This window comes from Drosophila melanogaster, chromosome X (genome assembly GCF_000001215.4).
Source record: "Drosophila melanogaster chromosome X".
NCBI classification, from domain to species: Eukaryota; Metazoa; Arthropoda; class Insecta; order Diptera; family Drosophilidae; genus Drosophila; species Drosophila melanogaster.
The window spans coordinates 476,810-496,376 of record NC_004354.4 but is presented as its reverse complement, the minus strand read 5'-3'; the positions used below and the strand labels follow the sequence as shown (position 1 = coordinate 496,376).

General features: G+C 47.2%; 7 protein-coding genes, 1 non-coding gene and 2 pseudogenes across 16 annotated transcripts; 5 read left to right on the top strand and 5 right to left on the bottom strand.

Moving 5' to 3' along the window:
- Positions 1-7: 7 nt before the first annotated feature.
- On the bottom strand, positions 8-1,763 carry CG17778 (uncharacterized protein). 2 transcript variants are annotated; one of them, NM_001297812.1, is made up of 3 exons: positions 1,661-1,763; positions 1,260-1,599; positions 8-908 (listed from the first exon to the last, which is right to left on the bottom strand). In NM_001297812.1, the coding sequence occupies exons 2-3, from the start codon at positions 1,305-1,307 to the stop codon at positions 573-575; spliced, it is 384 nt and encodes a 127-aa protein (NP_001284741.1). In that variant the 5' UTR covers positions 1,308-1,599; positions 1,661-1,763; the 3' UTR covers positions 8-572. The 2 variants fall into 2 exon arrangements, with proteins under 2 accessions (NP_001284741.1, NP_569846.2); NM_130490.2 differs by lacking the exon at positions 1,661-1,763 and having other exon boundaries at positions 1,260-1,477.
- A 1,118-nt stretch (positions 1,764-2,881) lies between these two features.
- On the top strand, positions 2,882-5,590 carry CG17896 (uncharacterized protein). Of its 2 annotated transcripts, none has more exons than NM_130489.3 (2): positions 2,882-2,989; positions 3,749-5,590. In NM_130489.3, the coding sequence occupies exons 1-2, from the start codon at positions 2,960-2,962 to the stop codon at positions 5,279-5,281; spliced, it is 1,563 nt and encodes a 520-aa protein (NP_569845.2). In that variant the 5' UTR covers positions 2,882-2,959; the 3' UTR covers positions 5,282-5,590. The 2 variants fall into 2 exon arrangements, with proteins under 2 accessions (NP_569845.2, NP_726672.1); NM_166844.1 differs by lacking the exon at positions 2,882-2,989 and adding an exon at positions 3,354-3,634.
- A 61-nt stretch (positions 5,591-5,651) lies between these two features.
- Positions 5,652-8,499, bottom strand: CG3156 (uncharacterized protein). The gene is made up of 6 exons (NM_130488.3): positions 8,015-8,499; positions 7,749-7,955; positions 7,301-7,503; positions 6,953-7,234; positions 6,149-6,892; positions 5,652-6,075 (listed from the first exon to the last, which is right to left on the bottom strand). The coding sequence occupies exons 1-6, from the start codon at positions 8,385-8,387 to the stop codon at positions 5,806-5,808; spliced, it is 2,079 nt and encodes a 692-aa protein (NP_569844.2). The 5' UTR covers positions 8,388-8,499; the 3' UTR covers positions 5,652-5,805.
- Positions 8,044-8,479, top strand: asRNA:CR45797 (antisense RNA:CR45797). The gene has a single exon (NR_133503.1).
- A 296-nt stretch (positions 8,500-8,795) lies between the features above and the next one.
- CG18273 (uncharacterized protein) lies at positions 8,796-13,600 on the top strand. Its single transcript, NM_130487.4, has 6 exons — positions 8,796-8,912; positions 8,974-11,349; positions 11,412-12,067; positions 12,131-12,493; positions 12,549-13,109; positions 13,332-13,600. Exons 1-6 carry the CDS (start codon positions 8,897-8,899, stop codon positions 13,491-13,493), a joined length of 4,134 nt encoding a protein of 1,377 aa, NP_569843.2. The 5' UTR covers positions 8,796-8,896; the 3' UTR covers positions 13,494-13,600.
- Positions 13,601-13,608: 8 nt separating this feature from the next.
- Positions 13,609-14,515, bottom strand: CG3176 (uncharacterized protein). Of its 4 annotated transcripts, none has more exons than NM_001297811.1 (3): positions 14,380-14,439; positions 13,944-14,259; positions 13,609-13,859 (listed from the first exon to the last, which is right to left on the bottom strand). In NM_001297811.1, exons 2-3 carry the CDS (start codon positions 14,243-14,245, stop codon positions 13,796-13,798), a joined length of 366 nt encoding a protein of 121 aa, NP_001284740.1. In that variant the 5' UTR covers positions 14,246-14,259; positions 14,380-14,439; the 3' UTR covers positions 13,609-13,795. The 4 variants fall into 4 exon arrangements, with proteins under 4 accessions (NP_001284740.1, NP_001259096.1, NP_569842.1 ...); NM_130486.4 differs by having other exon boundaries at positions 13,719-13,859; NM_001272167.1 differs by having other exon boundaries at positions 13,609-14,259; positions 14,380-14,515.
- A 35-nt stretch (positions 14,516-14,550) lies between these two features.
- Positions 14,551-16,513, top strand: CR18166 (annotated as a pseudogene).
- On the bottom strand, positions 16,211-17,311 carry CG32817 (uncharacterized protein). Of its 3 annotated transcripts, NM_001272166.1 has the most exons (4): positions 17,036-17,311; positions 16,868-16,975; positions 16,432-16,747; positions 16,211-16,347 (listed from the first exon to the last, which is right to left on the bottom strand). In NM_001272166.1, the coding sequence occupies exons 3-4, from the start codon at positions 16,731-16,733 to the stop codon at positions 16,284-16,286; spliced, it is 366 nt and encodes a 121-aa protein (NP_001259095.1). In that variant the 5' UTR covers positions 16,734-16,747; positions 16,868-16,975; positions 17,036-17,311; the 3' UTR covers positions 16,211-16,283. The 3 variants fall into 3 exon arrangements, with proteins under 3 accessions (NP_001259095.1, NP_001162629.1, NP_726668.1); NM_001169158.2 differs by lacking the exon at positions 17,036-17,311 and having other exon boundaries at positions 16,432-16,795; positions 16,868-16,946; NM_166842.3 differs by lacking the exon at positions 17,036-17,311 and having other exon boundaries at positions 16,868-16,946.
- On the top strand, positions 17,068-19,520 carry CR18275 (annotated as a pseudogene).
- Positions 18,186-19,393, bottom strand: CG13373 (uncharacterized protein). Of its 2 annotated transcripts, NM_001103388.4 has the most exons (3): positions 19,086-19,393; positions 18,446-18,770; positions 18,186-18,364 (listed from the first exon to the last, which is right to left on the bottom strand). In NM_001103388.4, the coding sequence occupies exons 1-3, from the start codon at positions 19,228-19,230 to the stop codon at positions 18,301-18,303; spliced, it is 534 nt and encodes a 177-aa protein (NP_001096858.1). In that variant the 5' UTR covers positions 19,231-19,393; the 3' UTR covers positions 18,186-18,300. The 2 variants fall into 2 exon arrangements, with proteins under 2 accessions (NP_001096858.1, NP_569840.1); NM_130484.3 differs by lacking the exon at positions 19,086-19,393 and having other exon boundaries at positions 18,446-19,009.
- Positions 19,521-19,567: the final 47 nt, after the last annotated feature.

The following is a 19,567-nucleotide window of genomic DNA, read 5'->3' as shown; positions in this document are numbered from 1 at the left end:
AATATATGCGTTCCTCGTCTCCCGAGGTTTAACTAACTTTTATTTTCTCTAGAGCTCAACAAATAAATCTCCAAAAATGAAACTAACACAAGAATAACCATTGTGTGTGGCCTAAATATGTACGGTCTGTTATATATTATCTTTTAAAACGTGTCGTATCAAAAACTACCTCAAAATACTATTATGTTAAGGCAAAATTTGGAAAAGTGCATTCAGACATTCCGGTTCGTCCTAAAGAACGCATATCATCGTAAATGTTGTTTACTCTGTGTTAAGCATTGTGTTTTTGTGTTCTTAGAGCAGTGAGTTTTCGTTATTCCTGCCTATCACTGGAATAAAACACCAAAAAAAAACCTTAATTCGCATACAATGGGTGTGGTTTTCTTAATGTGTATACATGTATATAAAGTATAGGATTTTTTTCCGAGTCTAAATGCTTGGAGTGGGCTTGCGATATATAGTTACACAGTTGATTGCTTCAGATTGGTGCCAATTTAGTCCCTACATTTGCGTCCCCATTGACACATTTACCGCACCTATTCGCCAGGGAGGCCAATCAATAGGGTCATTGATTATTCATGAATACCAACCCCTGCTCCATCGAGCCCTTTCTCGGGCTTTTTGCGACCCTTCTGGGAGCTAGCTATCCGCTGTTTTAGAGTGTGAAAAGTCTGCTGCATGCTGCGCATTTGGTACCGTATGGAGCTGCTGACGTCACGCTGCAACTGCTGCACCTCGCGAATGTCCTTGCGCAGATTCTGGTACTCGTTGGTCACCTCGCTCATCGACTCGAGCAACTCGAGGACCTCCATCTCGTCCATCTGCTCCATCGTCGTCTGTTCGAGGCTGCGCTCCACCGCGTGCAGTTTGTGGGCCATCGTGTACAGCTGCGATCCTGCATTGGCCACCTTGAAGCAGAGGGAAATGTAGGTTACCTATGGATTAAGTAATTGAATTTTGGCCGCTTCCGTTCTCTCTTCAGCTTAGGGAAGCATTGAAAAGATATTCCCAGGAGAACTTATGATCAAATCCTGATAACAACATCTTAAATTAAGTTCGATAAACTTGGATTAACAGTCTACATTTAGGTACTTTGGACAAAGATCTTAAATACTCATATTTCGGCACCAACTGACAATGTGGCTTATGATTGTAATAGACCGCCATGGAGTGTCCCTAATTTCTCTCACTACACTCTGAGTGCCTATACTTCTGAATGAATAAGTGGCTATTTCTGTTTGCCTGGTCGATAAGCTCACCGATTTTTCCAGAGCGCTGATGTCCTGGTAGCCCGGCGTGGCCTCCATCTTTTCCAGATCCCAAGCTGCCTCTCGACCTCAGCCTCTTGGCATGACAGTAAGTAGTAAGTCAGCGCAGCAAGTCCATACTGCGGCAAATAACAAAATTGTTTTTGCCTAACTTAAGGCGCGTCGTCCGGAGCGCTGACAGTCCAGTCCAAGCTCTCCGAGCAGAGTGAGCGAGTCCTGCGATTGGTCCCACTATTTATATGCTCCTGCACACAAGTTGACTTCCGCATTCCGCAGCAAGAGAGGGAGCGAGAGAAAGAGCGAGTGGCAGTGCTGGTACTTCTTTAGCTTGCTTAAAAACAACGTATAAAAATATGCTATATTTAATCGAATTCTTTTTAGTATATGCTTACACTTTTCGAAGCCAATGGATTTTTTGTAAACGTTATGGATTTCAAATGACAGAACTTTTTTTTTGTAATTCCTTGATTCAACTACCGGTGGGCATCACTGAAGAGCAGAAAGGAGCTACTATTGTCCCATTGAGAGACAAAGCAAACCACTTTCTTTAAAAAAGAGAAAGCCTTTCATTTGTGTTGCATCTATTTCCATGGATTTTGTTTTCCCGGTGCAGGCTAGTCCTTTTGATTATGTTGACCAGGAAGCGGGGCTGCTAGCAAAAGCTTACCCTGCCCGATGATGAAAGCGAACTTGCTATTTTAATAGACCAAAAGCCTAAAAGCAGGCAGACAAATTTTCATTCAGAAAGTGAAAAATGCGCCAGCCTGCTTCTGTCCACACTGCGTTCCAGGAAACATTTTTAGGATTTATCTGTTCAGCTAGGAAGCACTTATCACCTAATTGATTATTTTTTCCATCCTCGGTTAAGCACTAGTATTAATATTTGATTACATTTCGTTTAAGTTCATATGTACATGTGTCCATACGTACATATGTACATATGTACATACGTTGATGGAAAAACACAAATATACTACATTGGATCCGCCGGTGTTTATAAATACCCTAAGCCAGTTCAGCATGTCTAGCATCGAAGATCCAATACACTTCCACTGTTGTACACTTAAAAAGTTGTTACAATCTAACTGGAACACATAAACTGGCTTGATTACCATAAAATTGATTAACCATAGAGTATGCATTTGGGTACTACAATACTACACTGCCGTCACCATAGCTAACATTCCCTTCCAGCAGGGAATTGACAAGAACGCAAACACCGCAAAGCAAGCACTACACTCACACACACATACTCACAACGAGCCCCCAAAAAACAGCAACAGCAACAATTGCGAAAACAGAGCAACACAAAAACAACAGCTGTGCCCCCGGTTCCTAACGGTGTGTGCGGTAGCAAGTTACATACATATGTGCGTGTACACGTGTGTGTGAGCATCAAACTATAACCACTTGCTAATGTAAAGCACTTTTTGACGTGGTCTTCGCCTTCGCCTTCGTATATCAACAATCGCCACACCATGCCAATACCACACCACACCACCATACATTACCTCAAACCTATACAGATATATGTACATATATATTTCCATTCATGTATATGTGTAGAGAACAGTGGAGAATAACTGGCATCAGAAATGGGCGGCTGCGCTGCGTTCAGTTTCAGTGTAGCCACCGTTCGGAGAGCACGCGATCCGATCCCCGCACCAAATTCTCATCTCCGTATCCCCAAGATGTCCCTAGTGCGATTGATCGGAGCAGAGGTGAGTTTCCAATTGGTGGGTGGGTGTATGTCCTATAGGCATGCTAGGCTGCCATCCTCACCCTGACATACATACATACGTGCATCCATCCATCAGCATTTGGATCGTTTTGGCGCTCTCTCTCGTTCTCTCTGACACTGGTGTGGCCGTGAATTCGGTAATTGGCGATGCGATTGGCCTTGGGCATGTAATGTATGCACTTTCGGCGCCCATCTCACACTCCACCCACTCTAGTGATTGGAATGGCCCACGGGTGTGAGCGGCGAACGGGCAGTTGAAAACAACACATGTTACGCAATACGTCGCTGCGAAGCGGAAGAAGTAGAACTAGAACCAGAATATTAAGCAGATAAAGCGCACAAGGCGAATTCGCGGGGAATTTAGCGGTACAATGTTTGAGTTGACGTTAAATCCAATAAAACGCGATAAGCGGTACCTTTCCACGACAGGCGCGCCATGAAAATCTCGAATTTGCCAGATGGACACTGATAAGCGTGGGCGGCTGCCCCCCGCGCGCCTACCACTCAAGTTATCAACACCCAAAAAAATAGACCTCACCCCACATTAAACGGATTTGTCCGGCCGTTGAGGTTAGGATTGCGAGCACTGGGCAATTTGCAAAGCAAATGAAAGGTGGACTAAATGGTAAATTTTTGGTTTAGTATACGTGGAAGTGGGAAAATAAAGTACGCTTAGCGATCGGAGTTCATACCTTTTGTACTGGCTGTTTACCAACTCTTGTCCCTCCTTTATCACCAGGCCCGCCATCTGGCAAAGAGGTCCTACTCTTCAGCCGCTCCCACAACCAAGCTCTTCATCGACGGCAAGTTCGTTGAGTCGAAGACGAACGAATGGATTGACGTGCACGATCCGGCCACCAACCAAGTGGTCACCCGCGTGCCCAAGGCCACACAGGCGGAGATGCAGGCGGCCCTTGAGTCGAACAAGAAGGCTTTTCGCTCGTGGAGCAACCAGTCGATCCTCACCCGCCAGCAGGTGATGTTCAAGCTGCAGGCTCTCATCAAGGAGAACATGGGTGAGCTGGCCAAGAACATTACCAAGGAGCAGGGCAAAACCTTGGCCGACGCAGAGGGCGACGTGCTCCGCGGCCTTCAGGTGGTGGAACATTGCTGCAGCATCCCATCTCTGCAGATGGGCGAAACCGTAGCCAACGTGGCCAGGGACATGGATACGTACTCACTAGTGCTGCCCCTCGGAGTAACCGCTGGCGTTGCGCCGTTCAATTTCCCGGCCATGATACCGCTGTGGATGTTCCCGGTGGCCATCACCACCGGTAACACTATGCTGCTGAAGCCATCGGAACGTGTGCCTGGTGCAACCATGTTGCTGATGGAGCTTCTTAACGAAGCTGGCTGTCCGCCGGGTGTCGTCAACGTAATCCATGGCCAACATGACGCTGTGAACTTCATCTGCGATGCTCCCGAAATTAAGGCAGTGTCCTTTGTGGGCTCCGACCAGGCAGGCAAGTACATTTACGAGCGGGCTGGCAAGAATGGCAAGCGGGTGCAATCTAATATGGGCGCTAAGAACCACGGCATCATCCTGGGCGATGCCAACAAGGAGAATACTTTGAACCAGTTGGCAGGTGCCGCCTTTGGAGCTGCTGGTCAGCGTTGCATGGCATTGTCTACGGCTGTCTTTGTCGGCGATGCCCAGGCATGGATTCCCGATCTGGTGGAGCGTGCCCAGAAGCTGAAGGTAAATGCCGGCCATGTACCTGGAACTGACGTGGGTCCCGTGATCAGTGCCGCCTCACGCCAACGCATTAATGACCTGATTGAGTCTGGGGTCAAGGAGGGAGCTAAGCTTATCCTGGACGGCAGGAAGATAACCGTGCCCGGATACGAGGATGGATACTTTGTGGGACCAACCATCCTAAGCGATGTTACGCCCAGCATGAAGTGCTACACTGAGGAGATCTTTGGCCCTGTGTTGGTTATCCTGAAGGCCGACACCTTGGACGATGCCATTGGCATTGTAAATGCCAATCCTTATGGAAATGGTACCGCCGTATTCACCACCAATGGAGCGGCAGCCCGCAAGTTTGTCAACGAAATTGATGCTGGTCAGGTTGGCGTGAATGTGCCAATTCCCGTGCCCCTGCCCATGTTCTCCTTTACCGGAACTCGTGGCTCTTTCCGCGGCGACCATCACTTCTATGGCAAACAGGGTATCAAATTCTACACCCAGACGAAGACGGTCACCCAGTTGTGGCGCAAAACGGATGTGACCCACACCCAGGCGGCTGTGGCCATGCCCACCATGAAATAGGCAGAACCTGAAAAGATTCTGGAGAAGATTCAGATGAAATGTTCCACGTATTGAATTTCTGGATGCTTGCACACAGGACGTATTTAGAAACTAGATACAAAGAAATTATTGCATTTATTTGTGTGCCTGTTTATTAGATTTAAGACGATTTGAGACGAAACGTGTATCTTGAAAATAATTGTATGTAAATGATAACAATTAAACGATTATTATGTAAAGAACCGTTTGAATATTTTCTTTGAAAAGTAATAAGTTTCCGTAGAATAAAACCATTTATGTTTTAGGTGTTTGTATTCACCCAAAGCAACGAAAGATGCCATTAGAAATGTTTTTTTTTTTTTTTTTTGGAAGAAAAGACATCGGTTCCTTTATGGTCAACGGTGTATATTTTACAAAGAGTTAAAAACATTTGATTTATGAACACATATCCCGGTAACAATAGCACTAGCTGGTCCACCACCAAGGAGCGGTGGGGCCACTTCTAAGCCGTTTAGTCCAACTTATCTTAAATTCCACACCCTCTTTTAGTTTCGGCTGCCGAACGCTTGGCTGGCCACCAGTTCCCGGAAGACGCCCTCCTGGATGCCCATAAGCTCGTTGTAGCTGCCCTGCTCTACAATTTTTCCGTCGCTTAAGACGGCGATTTGATCCGCATTTCGAATTGTACTGAGTCGATGGGCAATTGTCAGTACGGTGCGTCCCTGGATAAGATTGTCTAAGGCATTCTGCACCAGATTTTCCGAAACGGCGTCCAACGCACTGGTAGCTTCATCCAAAATCAGGATAGCGGGGTTCTGTGGGGGTATGAATAAGTTTACATTTAGGAAATTGTAAATTGAGTAACTAAGAATTGAATTTAGACTCCACCTTAATTAGAGCCCTGGCAATGGCTACTCTTTGCTTTTGTCCGCCACTGAGCATCATTCCCCGTTGGCCGACGAGCGTGTCTAGTCCATCCGGCAGTTGGTCGGTGAACTGGCTGACATTTGCATCTTCAATAACCTGCTGCAGTCGCTCCGGGCTCGGTGTTTCGCCAGGATTAGCGCCATAAAGAATATTCTCTCGAATGGAGCACGAGAAGAGCACCGGCTCCTGACTGACGGCACCAATGTTATTTCGCAACCACTGTGGATTCACTGTTCGCAAATCTATGCCATCCAAATGCACTGTTCCCCCTTGGGGGTCATATAGTCGGAGCATTAGCAGAGCTATCGTCGTCTTTCCAGATCCTGAACGACCCACTACCGCTGTGGTTGTTCCCGGCATCAAATTTAGCGAAAAGTCGGTGAGGACGGCCGATTCAGGTCTAGTTGGAAACGTAAAGAATACATTCTGGAATCCAACTTCGCCCACCGGCTTCTCCAACGGCACGACACCTTTGTCAATGGGTATAGAACACTCCCTGTCCAGGATCTCCCAAATACGCTCCGAGGCTCCAATGCCTTTGTTCAGTTGGCTATAGAAGTTGGACAACCCATTCATTGAGATGGCCACATAACCGGCGTACAGCATGAAGGCTGTGAGGGCTCCAATCGTCAGCGAGTCTTGTAATACCAAGGTTCCTCCATAATACAGCACTGAAATAATGATGAAGTTGCCACAGAAGCCAGTCTGAAATAAGGGATAACAGATTTTGATGATTTTCCTAAGTACCTTTCCTTTAGGTCTTACCAATCCAAAGAAAATAGCTCTGGCACGTGTCTCTTTGTAGCCAATCTGGAGAGCTTCATCCAGTTTGCCATCGAAGGCAGCTACTTCCTGTTGTTCTCGGCAGAAGGTCTTAACCGTTTTAACATTACCAAATCGCTCCTCCGCAAACTTCATAATCTCGGCGTACTTGTCTAGTTCTACTTTGGTGATCCGCCTTACGTAGCGTCCGTACACGATGGCCATGCCCGCCATCGCGGGAACCACCAAGGCACTCACGGCAGCCAACTGGGGGGAGGTGTAGATCTGCAATGAAAGAACTGGATAAAATAAGGTTTTGGGCAGTGCAAACCACTTTTTGTTATATCATACCATCATGCCTGTGCCGACGCCGATCATGGCTACAGATCGCAGACCATCCGATACGTTCTGGCTCAACGAGGTGCCCACCATTAAGGTATCGTTGCTCAGCCGATTTATTAGTTCTCCAGTGCCCTTGGTATCGAACCAACCCACCTCCTGCATAAGCATAGATCTGTATAGCCGGGATCTTAGACTGCGCACTATTCGGAGAGCTGAAACGAGAAACAGGTAGACATAAGACCTATATGAATTGGTTCTTATAACGTATGCTTTGTATAAAGCGAATAAGTGGTCAAAATAAACGCATTCTACTTCACAGTTCATTAAATCGTAATTGATTAATGTAAAACAATCCAAGATGGTACAGTTCCCAGAAGATGTTCATATCTTATGAGGTCGAACGACTTTCCAGGGCTAGCACAGTGTTAGAGATGTGTGTTTTCTACATCCCACTCACCCGCATTCCCAAACAGATGGACGCGGGCAAAGTTGGCGAATCCGCCCAGCACGAAGATCCCGAAGAGCAGCACCGAGTACTCGCCCAATTTGGCCATGGCTGCGCTATCCATGCCCGATTTATTAAAGACTACATCAATGACCTTGCCCAGGAACAGAGGAACCGACATGGTGATAGCTGAAGAAACTACCAGACAGCCAATGCCCGCTGAGAAATAAAGAACATAAGGATTTGGGAAATTTCAAAATGCGTTGTATGCTAGTAACCTGTCAGCACCCATTTCTCCGATTTAGTCAGGCTGAGCAGGCGGCCGTACTGGGATCTGCCCATTTTGACGGGGGCGGGCACGATTCCGGCTCCAACTGCAGTTGGTAAGTTCGCCTTTGCATTCCTGGCTAACCACTTGCTGCTCTGTGCAAATCCACGTCGCATGCACCACCACGGCATGCGGAGTGTTGGGTGCAGGTGGCTATGGTAACGGTTCGGCGGTGGAAGGCTGTGTTGAAGCGACCGGGCGGTTCGATGGTGGAGGCACCTGCCCAAATGGTGATTATATGATGTGGACAACCTTATTTGGCTGCTTTTCCTGACCCGGAGAGTCGTGCAGAGGTGTGTGAGCCTCGTACAGTTTAACAGCATTGTGATTCTTGTCTCATTCAGAAATGTACAAAAAAAAACAGTGGATTTTTTAAAATGATTCGAATTATAAAATAAACAACACGAATCTGTAACGGTGCTCTGCTTCTTTCTCGGTGGTGGACGATCAGCTGTTCCAGCAGTGTTTTTGACAAATAGCTAAAAATGTCCAAATTTAGCTTGATATGAAGCGAAAACACTACCAAATCTCACCACTTGCCAAATCTGTTGGTATTTTATTACAAAGCCACCGAGGTATTATGGCTACCTATTAACCATATTAATATCCAATTGGGCCAAGAACTCAAAATAGAATGTGTTTCTGTAGCGGCTATAAAATAGCCAGATTTGACGTAGCTACAACAGCTACAAACAGCGCTTACGCATATCGCAAATCGATATCGAAATCGCATCGGTGTATCGATAAATTTTTTGTTTATTCCGCACGTGCCGCAGTAAAATAAATTTCGATTTGAGATTGCATTTTTTTGTACTTCACTGGACGAGGCAACATGGACACAGGCGAGGGTAAGTGCTTTATAATACCGTTCCGATGGACCAGGTCAGTAAGCTCCACGTCCATTTGCAGCGCTGAAGTCCTGGCTGACTGAAACGAACAAGCCGTTCGCGGCACGTGTTGAGTTCGCTCTGAAGGTATGGCAGTCCGTGGAGTTCCCCTACCTCAATAAGTACGAGGTCATCGCCGACTGGCTGGCGAAATCATTGGGTGGGTGCAAGGATTTACCCTTCCAACAACTCAAGGATTTCCTGAGGCTGAGGGCGCAGCCTGGCTGGGTTACTCAGACAACGAAATGCCAGTTGATTCACGCTCTCTACGAGATTGTCTCCCGGGAGGAGAACGCAAACGAGTCGGCACTGGAAGTCCTGCCCATGGTTCTCAGTTCTGAGCTGCTCCAGGATGCCTTGCGGTCCAGCAACAAGCTTCTATTCGAATGCTATGGCAGCCTGTTCAGATGCCATCAAAAGTGCGTCGAACTTCGCAAGGATAACAAGGATCGGACTGAGAGCCAAGACCACTGGGATGCAGAGTTTGTAGTTCCTGTGATCAAGCAGCTGACAGAGATGGTTCGCCGCTCTCAGGAGCCTGAAAAGCTTTTAGAAGAGTACAATTCGAAAACTGTTCGTCCTCTTGTGGAGCTGCATCTGACCTTAAAAACTTCATGCCTAGACGAACTGGCCGAGCTGGAAAAGCAAATCAAGGCGGAGTTTGACATCACACGGATTAAGGACCTTCCGCTGCATGTCAGCCTGATCCTTTTGGAGGCTAGTGTCCTGAATAATCGCTTCCAAACAGCTAACATCAGCACCATCTTACTGTGTATATTTAACACGGAGGCATTATCGCAGTCATCGCTTCAACTGACCGCCCATTTCCTTATGTCACTGCGTAAATACAATGTATCCCTGCAGTTTAAATTGGAAAATCTATCGATCACCGCGTTTGCCTATGTTTCTGATCAGCTGCTGCGTTTGGTGCGCGAGTACAAGAAGTCCAACTTAAAAGAGGTTTTAATACTTCTCTGTTCTGCGTTGCGGTATAATCCTCTCCTGCTGGAGCAGAGTGTTTACCAGATAACCGTTTGGATGCTCACGACTCCCAAGGAGAATGCCCAAGTGGAGGAGCTGTATTCGGAGTACCTTATTCTACTGCTGGACATGTTTCGCCGTCTTAGTCGCGCAGAGCGGTTCATCATCAATCTCCTCAAGGTCCTAGGAGCATGGTTGGGAAAGTACACTTTGGATGTTCCCCCTAATGAAGCTAAGAAGCGACGCATCCAGGACTCTAAAATTATTGAAGCTGAAGGCCATCAGTTGGAGGAGCGCTTTCTAGGCATAATTTTTAATAGAACCCCTTTAGCCACAGCTCCTTCGGCCAATGACGCTTTCAAGCAGCTGTGCCAAACGTGGCCAAGCCACTCAGCCGGTGTGGCTTTCACTCGTTTAATTAGCAACCTGATGAGCAAACCATCTCTGGTGATTTGGAAAAGTCTGTTGCATTCCTTCGCGGAGCTGCTTGAGGAGGATCAGCCGAAAGAAGTGCTGCCCGAAAACCTGGACTTTGCTCGGGAACTGCATGCTGCGCTCCTTTGCCAATACTTAAACGGCACTCGACTGGCTGAGCAAGTGCAACTTTATCAGCTGCAAGTGGAGCAACAACTACAGCACACTTGCCAGGTCCTGGAGCAGTTCGGACGGCTTTTACTACGCCAAGAGCACAACCGCCGGCTTATGAATGCCTTTCTGGAGTGCACTGAGAGAGCCAGCGGTTTTGAGCTTCTATTGGCGTACTACTGGCCAGATGGTTTCCCCGCCAGCCAGCGGCCAGTCCAGCTGAGGGGTTTCCTGCCCACCGCCGAGTGGACGTTGATCCAGCAAAGGGTGTACAACTTTGGCAAGAACTGCTGCCGGCTGAGATTGCAGCGTTTGGAGCTGCAGCTTGTTGAGAGTGGTTGGTTGCTGAAGGATCAAAGGGGAGCCAATTGTTCGGATGCCCTGGCTGAGTTAGTCCCACCGTATCAACTCTTTCGGCTTTCCAGACCACAGAAGCAGCTCCGTTTGCATCAAAGGAAACATAATCAAAGCTTGGAACCCCATCTAAATGATTCGGAGAGCATTGAGATCCTTACATTGCAGCTGCTTAAGGAATATGGAGCAGAGGCCAAAGAAGCGAAGGCCAAGGGGTCACTATTGGTGAAACTGAAACTGGAAGAGCAGGTGGAGGAGAACTCGCTGACACAATTCCTAAGGGATAACGCGTCGGTGGAAATTGACTTGCATTTGCCCCCAGCCCAGGTACTGGTCAAGACTCTGCAGGGCCTTCCATTGGCTCAGTTGCCCCGTAACATTCGATCGCGCCTTTGGCTGGTGATCTTTGTTCTATACAGGGATCTCAGTCTTAGCCATCAGGAGGAGAACGCCAATCAGATTCTGGAGCTACTAATAGGTAAATAATTTAATCGAATTTATACTTCAAACTCATTTGTTGGATAAACTACTTGCTTGCAGATCTTATGCATTTCGGCCATCCGCTTCCCATATGCAGCTACTTCCCGCGGCTAAGCGAACTGCTTTGCCTTATCCCCACCAGCTCGACGGTGGGTTGGAGCTTCTACGAAACACTTTTTGCACGTTGCATTCGCCGACAGGGTGCCGGTAGTGAAGCATTTCTTGCAAGTTGCACGGGCTTTTTTAAGGATCAACTGGCTGCGTTAAACAAATTGCCAGCGGAAGAGCGTCGTCTTTTGCTGCTGGCCATCGAAACACTTAGCAGTGTAACTGGAGCTCAGGGCAGGCGATTGCAAGGCCAGCTACAGCCACTTATTCAGATCTATGGCGAAATGGTGACTCACAAGTTTCGCTCCAAGAAAAAGGAGGCGTCTGCTTATAAGGAGTTCGTGGATAGCACGCTATCAGGTTATGCAACTTACGTGAGCAATTGCATAAATAGCGTAGTCAGGTGGGAGCGGGAAGAGCAGAAGAAGAGAAATGAGTCGGAGAGTTCAGAAAAAACGAAGGCTGAGCCAAAAGTAGACCACAAGAAGAAAAATAGGGATCCAGAGACAGCGAAGATTCAGGAGTTGGAGGACAATGGAAAGCAGAGGCAGCCGAAACTCATAGATGAAAACTTTCGACGTATCTGTAAGATATACATTGGTCACTCGGTGGGTGCTTTTCGTGTTTATAAGTATTGAACAAACCAAACAACAATATTGCTATATTTTTAGTTGAACTATCGCGATGCTAATGCGACACGCTTGCTGAATGTGGCGCTCACCCATCGTCAACGTTTGCATTTGGATCCGGATGAGATAGAGTTCGTGCTAAGCAGCTATTGGAGGCAATTGAATACAGACATTGAGGTGGGCGACACATTTTCCAGTTCAGCACTGGATTGTCTGGAGCCGGCCATTAAGCTGATCATTGGCTATAAGACTAACGAGGATTTCCTACTGCTCCTGCACCGTCTTTCCTCACAAGTGGAGCAAATGGCACGCCCTGCGTCGCAAACGGAGCACACGGCGCTCCAGAATGTGCTAACCCTTTTGGCTCTCTTTGCCAAATGCTCGTTGAGCAGCGTGAAGGGAGCGGTGAGTCTTCTCCAGCACCTTGTCCTCGTTCCATAGTTAATAATGTTCTCTTTAGATGCTTAATGAGCATTTCGAGGTGATCAGTGTGAGTGTTGCACTGCGTCTACCGGAACCCAAAGACTTGGCATATTCTGGTCATGCCCTTCGACTCCTGGAGGCCCAGCGCAATCTGGCTGGGAATCGTACGGTCCCTCTCACAGGAGAGTCCCTGGATTGCCTTCTTAGCAGCATGTTGGATATAGACATCAAGCACTTGATCAGCCACGGCGGCAGTTGGCAACAATTTGTGGATCTGTATAGTGCACTCACAGACAACCTGATTGTGCTGTTAAAACAACACAGTAACCTGATGTCAGACCGAGCAGCCCAGCTCAGTGTCCTTTGCCAGGATCTCATCCAGGCCGTCGTTGGCTATCGGGCGGAAAGAAAGCAGACACAGGACATAAGTGAAACGGAGCTGGATGGTTTGGCGGACTTGGGTCTGAAACTGGCTACTGTAATGGCCACAGTGCGCGCCACGCAGGCACTGGCCGTGAAGAGAGTCGCACCCTTCCTGCTTATCTTCACCATTCGCCAAATGGTAGCAACCGAAAGGCCCACGACGCTGTTCGAAAAGGTGTGTTTTACGTTAAGGGAACGCCATTGGCCAAGTCGAAGTCAAAATTCAAGTTTCGCAGCATTCCGAAGAATAGATCAACGATTTTTGTTTCGTGTTAAGAAGTATATGGTTCTATATTCTTTAAGGAGTAATAATTGCCATTTTTTTATTCTATGCGTCCACGTAGTATATATATTTTTATAGTGGGCTTACTTTGACTAATAATACGATTTTCCCCAGATCAAGGTCCACATAGTGCGCGTGTGCCATGAACTGATCGGTATTTGCGATCACCGTGCCGGACACTTCATCCTACGCTCCAGCAATGAGGCCGGCGCCAGGATGTACGAAGGATTGGTGAAGGATCACGAGAAGTACCACAAATTTAGGGGCAAGGTGTAGGTAGAGACAAGGAACGAGTACACCTGTAAATTTTTTTTTATATTTATATGAAATACCAACTCTTTAAATATAGAAATATAAAAATGATTGAGTTGTCCAAAATTTGTACTGCTTCAGAACTTAAAATTTAACAAGCACTGTGACCTTGCTGAGTGCTTGTTTGTGTGAAGCCGAACATCTGGCAGTACTCGCACAGCGCTAACGAAGAATAGATCAAAGATTTTTGCCTAATGTTAAATACTATATAGCTCTATATTCTTTAAAACGTAATACATTTGACATTTGCTTGATTGTTTGATGCCCTAGCTGAGGAACATCTGGCAGTGCTCGCACAGCGGATCCTCCTCTTCTTCAATTCGATTACCACTGGAAATAAGATGATGGTCGATTGATTTTTAAACTAACGGGTTTCCCTAGGGGGATGCTTCTTCCTTCTGGGACTTAACTCACAATAAAGTCACGCAGTTGCGGCAAATAAACTTGGCGCACTCGCCGCAGGAGTAGCCACACTCCTCGCAGAGATCCATCACGCAGTTGACGCATATGTCGTGGATGAGTGTTGGGAGCTGGCAGCAGCGCGATTTCAGGGGCGGATTCGACAAGTCGATGGAATGGTTGCGCAGAATGATGGAACCATCGCCCAGCAGATAGTACTGCTCGCATAGGGCGGGCTCCTCCTGGCCTGGCCCCAATGGATTCAGGGTATTCTGGCCCTGACCTTGCCCATTGCCGGTTTCGCCATCGAAAAGCATTTTGATTGTCTTCTCTGCAAAATAAATAGCAAAACGGAGATTTCCAGTTCAGGGTTAGACACCTCAAGGACGCCGCTCTTCCATCAGCTTCGATGGAACGTGACATATAACAGCAAAAAAAAAAGAATATTTACTTGATTTGTTTGAGGTCAGCGAGAAGTGCAATCAGAACCCTTAAAATTTCCAAATTGCAATGACAGTAAAATAGTGAGACCGATCGCGGGAAACAAGCTGACTTGACCCCATTCAAAATGCCAAAATCAGTAAATCACAAAATCGATTAATTTGCCAATCGATTCTTACTTGCAATTGCGAATTTCTGAACACTGTAGCAGTTTATTGCCAATCTCTTCGTGGGGTTATCCCCGTAAATTTGTGGTCGCTGCTTTGCTCCATTTTTTGTTCTCGTGTTTAACGGTTTAAACTGAACTCATCTTTGCATTGAGCAACAACAAGCCCGACATAACTGCACTCTGAGCGGCGCTTCCTCTCCGATCTACCACCCGCTCCATTACAGGAAGTAGGAGTAGGTGAGTTGGTGCAAGTGGGACAATGCTTTACATACCAAGGACCCTCTTCATCTTTCGTGGTCCGCGGGGGTCGCCCATTTCTGTTCAAGATTGTCTGCCCATGGTTCTCAGCTCTGAGCTGCTCCAGGATGCCCTGCGGTCCAGCAACAAGCTTCTATTCGAATGCTATGGCAGCCTGATCAGATGCTATCAGGAGTGCGTTGAACTTCGCAAGGATAACAAGGATCGGACTAAGAGCCAAGACTACTGGGATGCAGAGTTTGTAGGTTCTGTGATCAAGCAGCTGGCAGAGATGGTTCGCCGCTCTCAGGAGCCTGAAAAGCTGTTAGAAGAGAACAATTCGAAAACTGTTCGTCCTCTTGTCACTCGGTGGGTGCTTTTCGTGTTTATAAGTATTGAACAAACCAAACAACAATGTTGCTATATTTTTAGTTGAACTATCGCGATGCTAATGCGACACGCTTGCTGAATGTGGCGCTCACCCATCGTCAACGTTTGCATTTGGATCCGGATGAGATAGAGTTCGTGCTAAGCAGCTATTGGAGGCAATTGAATACAGACATTGAGGTGGGCGACACATTTGCCAGTTCAGCACTGGATTGTCTGGAGCCGGCCATTAAGCTGATCCTTGGCTATAAGACTAACGAGGATTTCCTACTGCTCCTGCGCCGTCTCTCCTCACAAGTGGAGTAAGTGGCACGCCCTGCGTCGCAAACGCAGCACATGGCGCTCCAAAATGTGCTAACCCTTTTGGCTCTCTTTGCCAAATGCTCGTTGAGCAGCGTGAAGGGAGCGGTGAGTCTTCCCCAGTACCTTATTCTCGTTCCATAATGTTCTCTTTAGATGCTTAATGACCATTTCAACCGGAACCCAAAGACTTGGCATATTCTGGTCATGCCCTATGACTCCTAGAGGCCCAGCGCAATCTGGCTGGGAATCGTACGGTCCCTCTCACAGGAGAGTCCCTGGATTGCCTTTTTGGCAGCATGTTGGATGTAGACATCAAGCACTTGATCAGCCACGGCGGCAGTTGGCAGCACAGACAACCTGATTGTAACAGCACAACACAGTAACCTGATGTCACCCCGATCAGCCTAGCTCAGTGTCCTGTGGCAGGATCTAATCCAGGCCATCATTAGCTATCGCGCGGAAAGAAAGCTGACACAGGACATAAGTGAAACGGAGGTGGATGGTTTGGCGGACTTGGGTCTGAAACTGGCCACTGTAATGGCCACAGTGCGCGCCACGCAGGCACTGGCCGTGAAAAGTCGCACCCTTCCTGCTTATCTTCACCATTCGCCAAATGGTAGCAACCGAAAGGCCCACGACGCTGTTCGAAAAGGTGTGTTTTACGTTAAGGAAACGCCATTGGCCAACTCAAGGTCATGATTTAAGTTTTCTAGCATTCCAAAGAATAGATCAAAGATTTTTGCTTAATGTTAAATACTATATAGCTCTATATTCTTTAAAACGTAATACATTTGACATTTGCTTGATTGTTTGATGCCCTAGCTGAGGAACATCTGGCAGTGCTCGCACAGCGGAGCCTCCTCTTCTTCAATTCGATTACCACTGGAAATAAGATGATGGTCGATTGATTTTTAAACTAACGGGTTTCCCTAGGGGGATGCTTCTTCCTTCTGGGACTTAACTCACAATAAAGTCACGCAGTTGCGGCAAATAAACTTGGCGCACTCGCCGCAGGAGTAGCCACACTCCTCGCAGAGATCCATCACGCAGTTGACGCATATGTCGTGGATGAGTGTTGGGAGCTGGCAGCAGCGCGATTTCAGGGGCGGATTCGACAAGTCGATGGAATGGTTGCGCAGAATGATGGAACCATCGCCCAGCAGATAGTACTGCTCGCATAGGGCGGGCTCCTCCTGGCCTGGCCCCAATGGATTCAGGGTATTCTGGCCCTGACCGTGCCCATTGCCGGTTGCGCCATCGAAAAGCATTTTGATTGTCTTCTCTGCAAAATAAATAGCAAAACGGAGATTTCCAGTTCAGGGTTAGACACCTCAAGGACGCCGCTCTTCCATCAGCTTCGATGGAACGTGACATATAACAGCAAAAAAAAAAGAATATTTACTTGATTTGTTTGAGGTCAGCGAGAAGTGCAATCAGAACCCTTAAAATTTCCAAATTGCAATGACAGTAAAATAGTGAGACCGATCGCGGGAAACAAGCTGACTTGACCCTATTCAAAATGCCAAAATCAGTAAATCACAAAATCGATTAGTTTCCAATCGATTCTTACTTGCAATTGCGAATTTCTGAACACTGTAGCAGTTTATTGCCAATCTCTTCGTGGGGTTATCCTCGTAAATTTGTGGTCGCTGCTTTGCTCCATTTTTTGTTCTCGTGTTTAACGGTTTAAACTGAACTCATCTTTGCATTGAGCAACAACAAGCCCGACATAACTGCACTCTGAGCGGCGCTGTCTCTCCGATCTCCCACCCGCTCCATTACAGGAAGGAGAGTAGGTGAGTTGGTGCAAGTGGGACAATGCTTTCCATACCAAGGACCCTCTTCATCTTTCGTGGTCTGCGGGGGTCGGCCATTTCTGTTCAAGATTGTCTGCCCATGGTCTCAGCTCTGAGCTACTCCAGGATGCCCTGCGGTCCAGCACCAAGCTTCTATTCGAATGCTTGGCGCGTTGAATTTCGCAAGGATAATAAGGATCGGACTAAGATTCGACGCTCTCAGGGGCCTGAAAAGCTGTAAGAAGAGTACAATTCGCAAACTGTTCGTCCTTTTGTGGGGCTGCATCTGACCTTAAAAACTCCATGCCTAGACGAACTAGGGATAGATGAATGCTTCCGACATATCTGATCATTGTCTTTAAGACTAACGAGGATTTCCTACTGCTCCTGCGCCGTCTTTCCTCACAAGAGGAGCAAATGGCACGCCCTGCGTCGCAAACGCAGCACACGGCGCTCCAGAATGTGCTAACTCTTTTGGCTCTTTGCCAAATGCTCGTTGAGCAGCGTGAAGGGAGCGGTGAGTCTTCCCCAGTACCTTATTCTCCTTCCCTAGTTAATAATGTTCTCTTTAGATCCTTAATGACCATTTCAACCGGAACCCAAAGACTTGGCATATTCTGGTCATGCCCTATGACTCCTAGAGGCCCAGCGCAATCTGGCCGGGAATCGTACGGTCCCTCTCACAGGAGAGTCCCTGGATTGCCTTCTTGGCAGCATGTTGGATGTAGACATCAAGTACTTGATCAGCCACGGCGGCAGTTGGCAGCTATTTGTGGATCTGTATAATGCACTCACAGACAACCTGATTGTGCTGTTAAAAGAACACAGTAACCTGATGTCAGACCGAGCAGCCCAGCCCAGTCTCCTGTGCCAGGATCTCATCCAGGCTATCGGCCGGAAAGAAAGCAGTTACAGGACATAAGTGAAACGGAGCTGGTTGGTAATACATTTGACATTGTGTCGTCCCAAATTTGTACTGCTTCAGAACTTAAAATTTAACAAGCACCGCGACTTTATAAGTGCTGGATTGTGTAAAGCCTTAGCTGAAGAACATCTGGCAGTGCTCGCACAGGGGATCCTTCTCTTCTTCAACTCGATTACCACTGGAAATAAGATGATGGTCGATTGATTTTCAAATAAAAGGTGTTCCCAAGGGGGATGCTTCTTTTAAGGACTTAACTCACAATAAAGTCACGCAGCTGCGGCAAATGAACCTGGAGCACTCGCCGCAGGAGTAGCCACACTCCTCGCAGAGATCCATCACGCAGTTGACGCATATGTCGTGGATGAGCGTTTGGCGCTGGCAGCAGCGCGATTTCACTCTCTCCAGGCGCGGATTGGACAAGTCGGTGCGAAGGTTGCGCAGAACGATGGAACCATCGCCAAGCAGATAGTACTGCTCGCATAGGGCGGGCTCCTCCTGGCCTTGTACCAATGGCTTCAGGGCATTCTGGCCCTGACCCTGCCTATTGCCGGCTGCGCCATCGAAAAGCATTTTGATTGTCTTCTCTGCGAAAGAAATAGAAAATCGGAGAGTTCCAGTTGAGTTAGACACTTAAAGGAGGGTTAGACACTCAGCTTCGATGGGACGTGCAAAAGAACAGCAAGAAAAAAATTAAAAAAAAAAATTTATGCGTAAATTCATCGTAAATTAGAGGTCGCTGCTTTGCTCAATTTTTTGTTCTCGCGTCTAACTGTTCAAACTGAAGTGAGCAACAAGTCCGGGATAACTGCGCTCTGAGCGGCGCTATCTCTCCAATCTCCCACCCCTCCATTACAGGATCGAAACAAGATAAGTTGGTGCGAATAAGGCAATTTACATACCATGGACCTCCTTCATCTTCCGAGGATCACGGGAGTCGCACATTTTCTGGTTCACAAATACCTTCCGCTGCGTGAGATTGTTGTTGGCGTCGCCATCCGCTGATCGCGATCGTTTTGCCGCCTTTTTACGGACCTGGTTTTCCATGATGAGATACTGGCAGATTGTTGGGCAGATCGGATAGGAACGTCTTGAAATATCAATTGAAAATCCTTTACTTTCAGGTTTCCTAACTTGCAGGCTAACAGTTAATCAGTGTCCCGTTTTGCTAACAATATTGCCTTATTAGAATAGTGCTACCATATTAAAAAATACATACAAAAGCGCCGACTGCGATCAATTTTTTTATCGTCTATCGATCGAATTTGCGGTTAGGCGGAAAATTCAAAATGTTTCTGGTTATGAGCTGTTTGGAATAGTCCAGCATTTTTAATTTATCAGATTAAAATGACTGAAAATATAAAATTTATTACATTTGTATAAT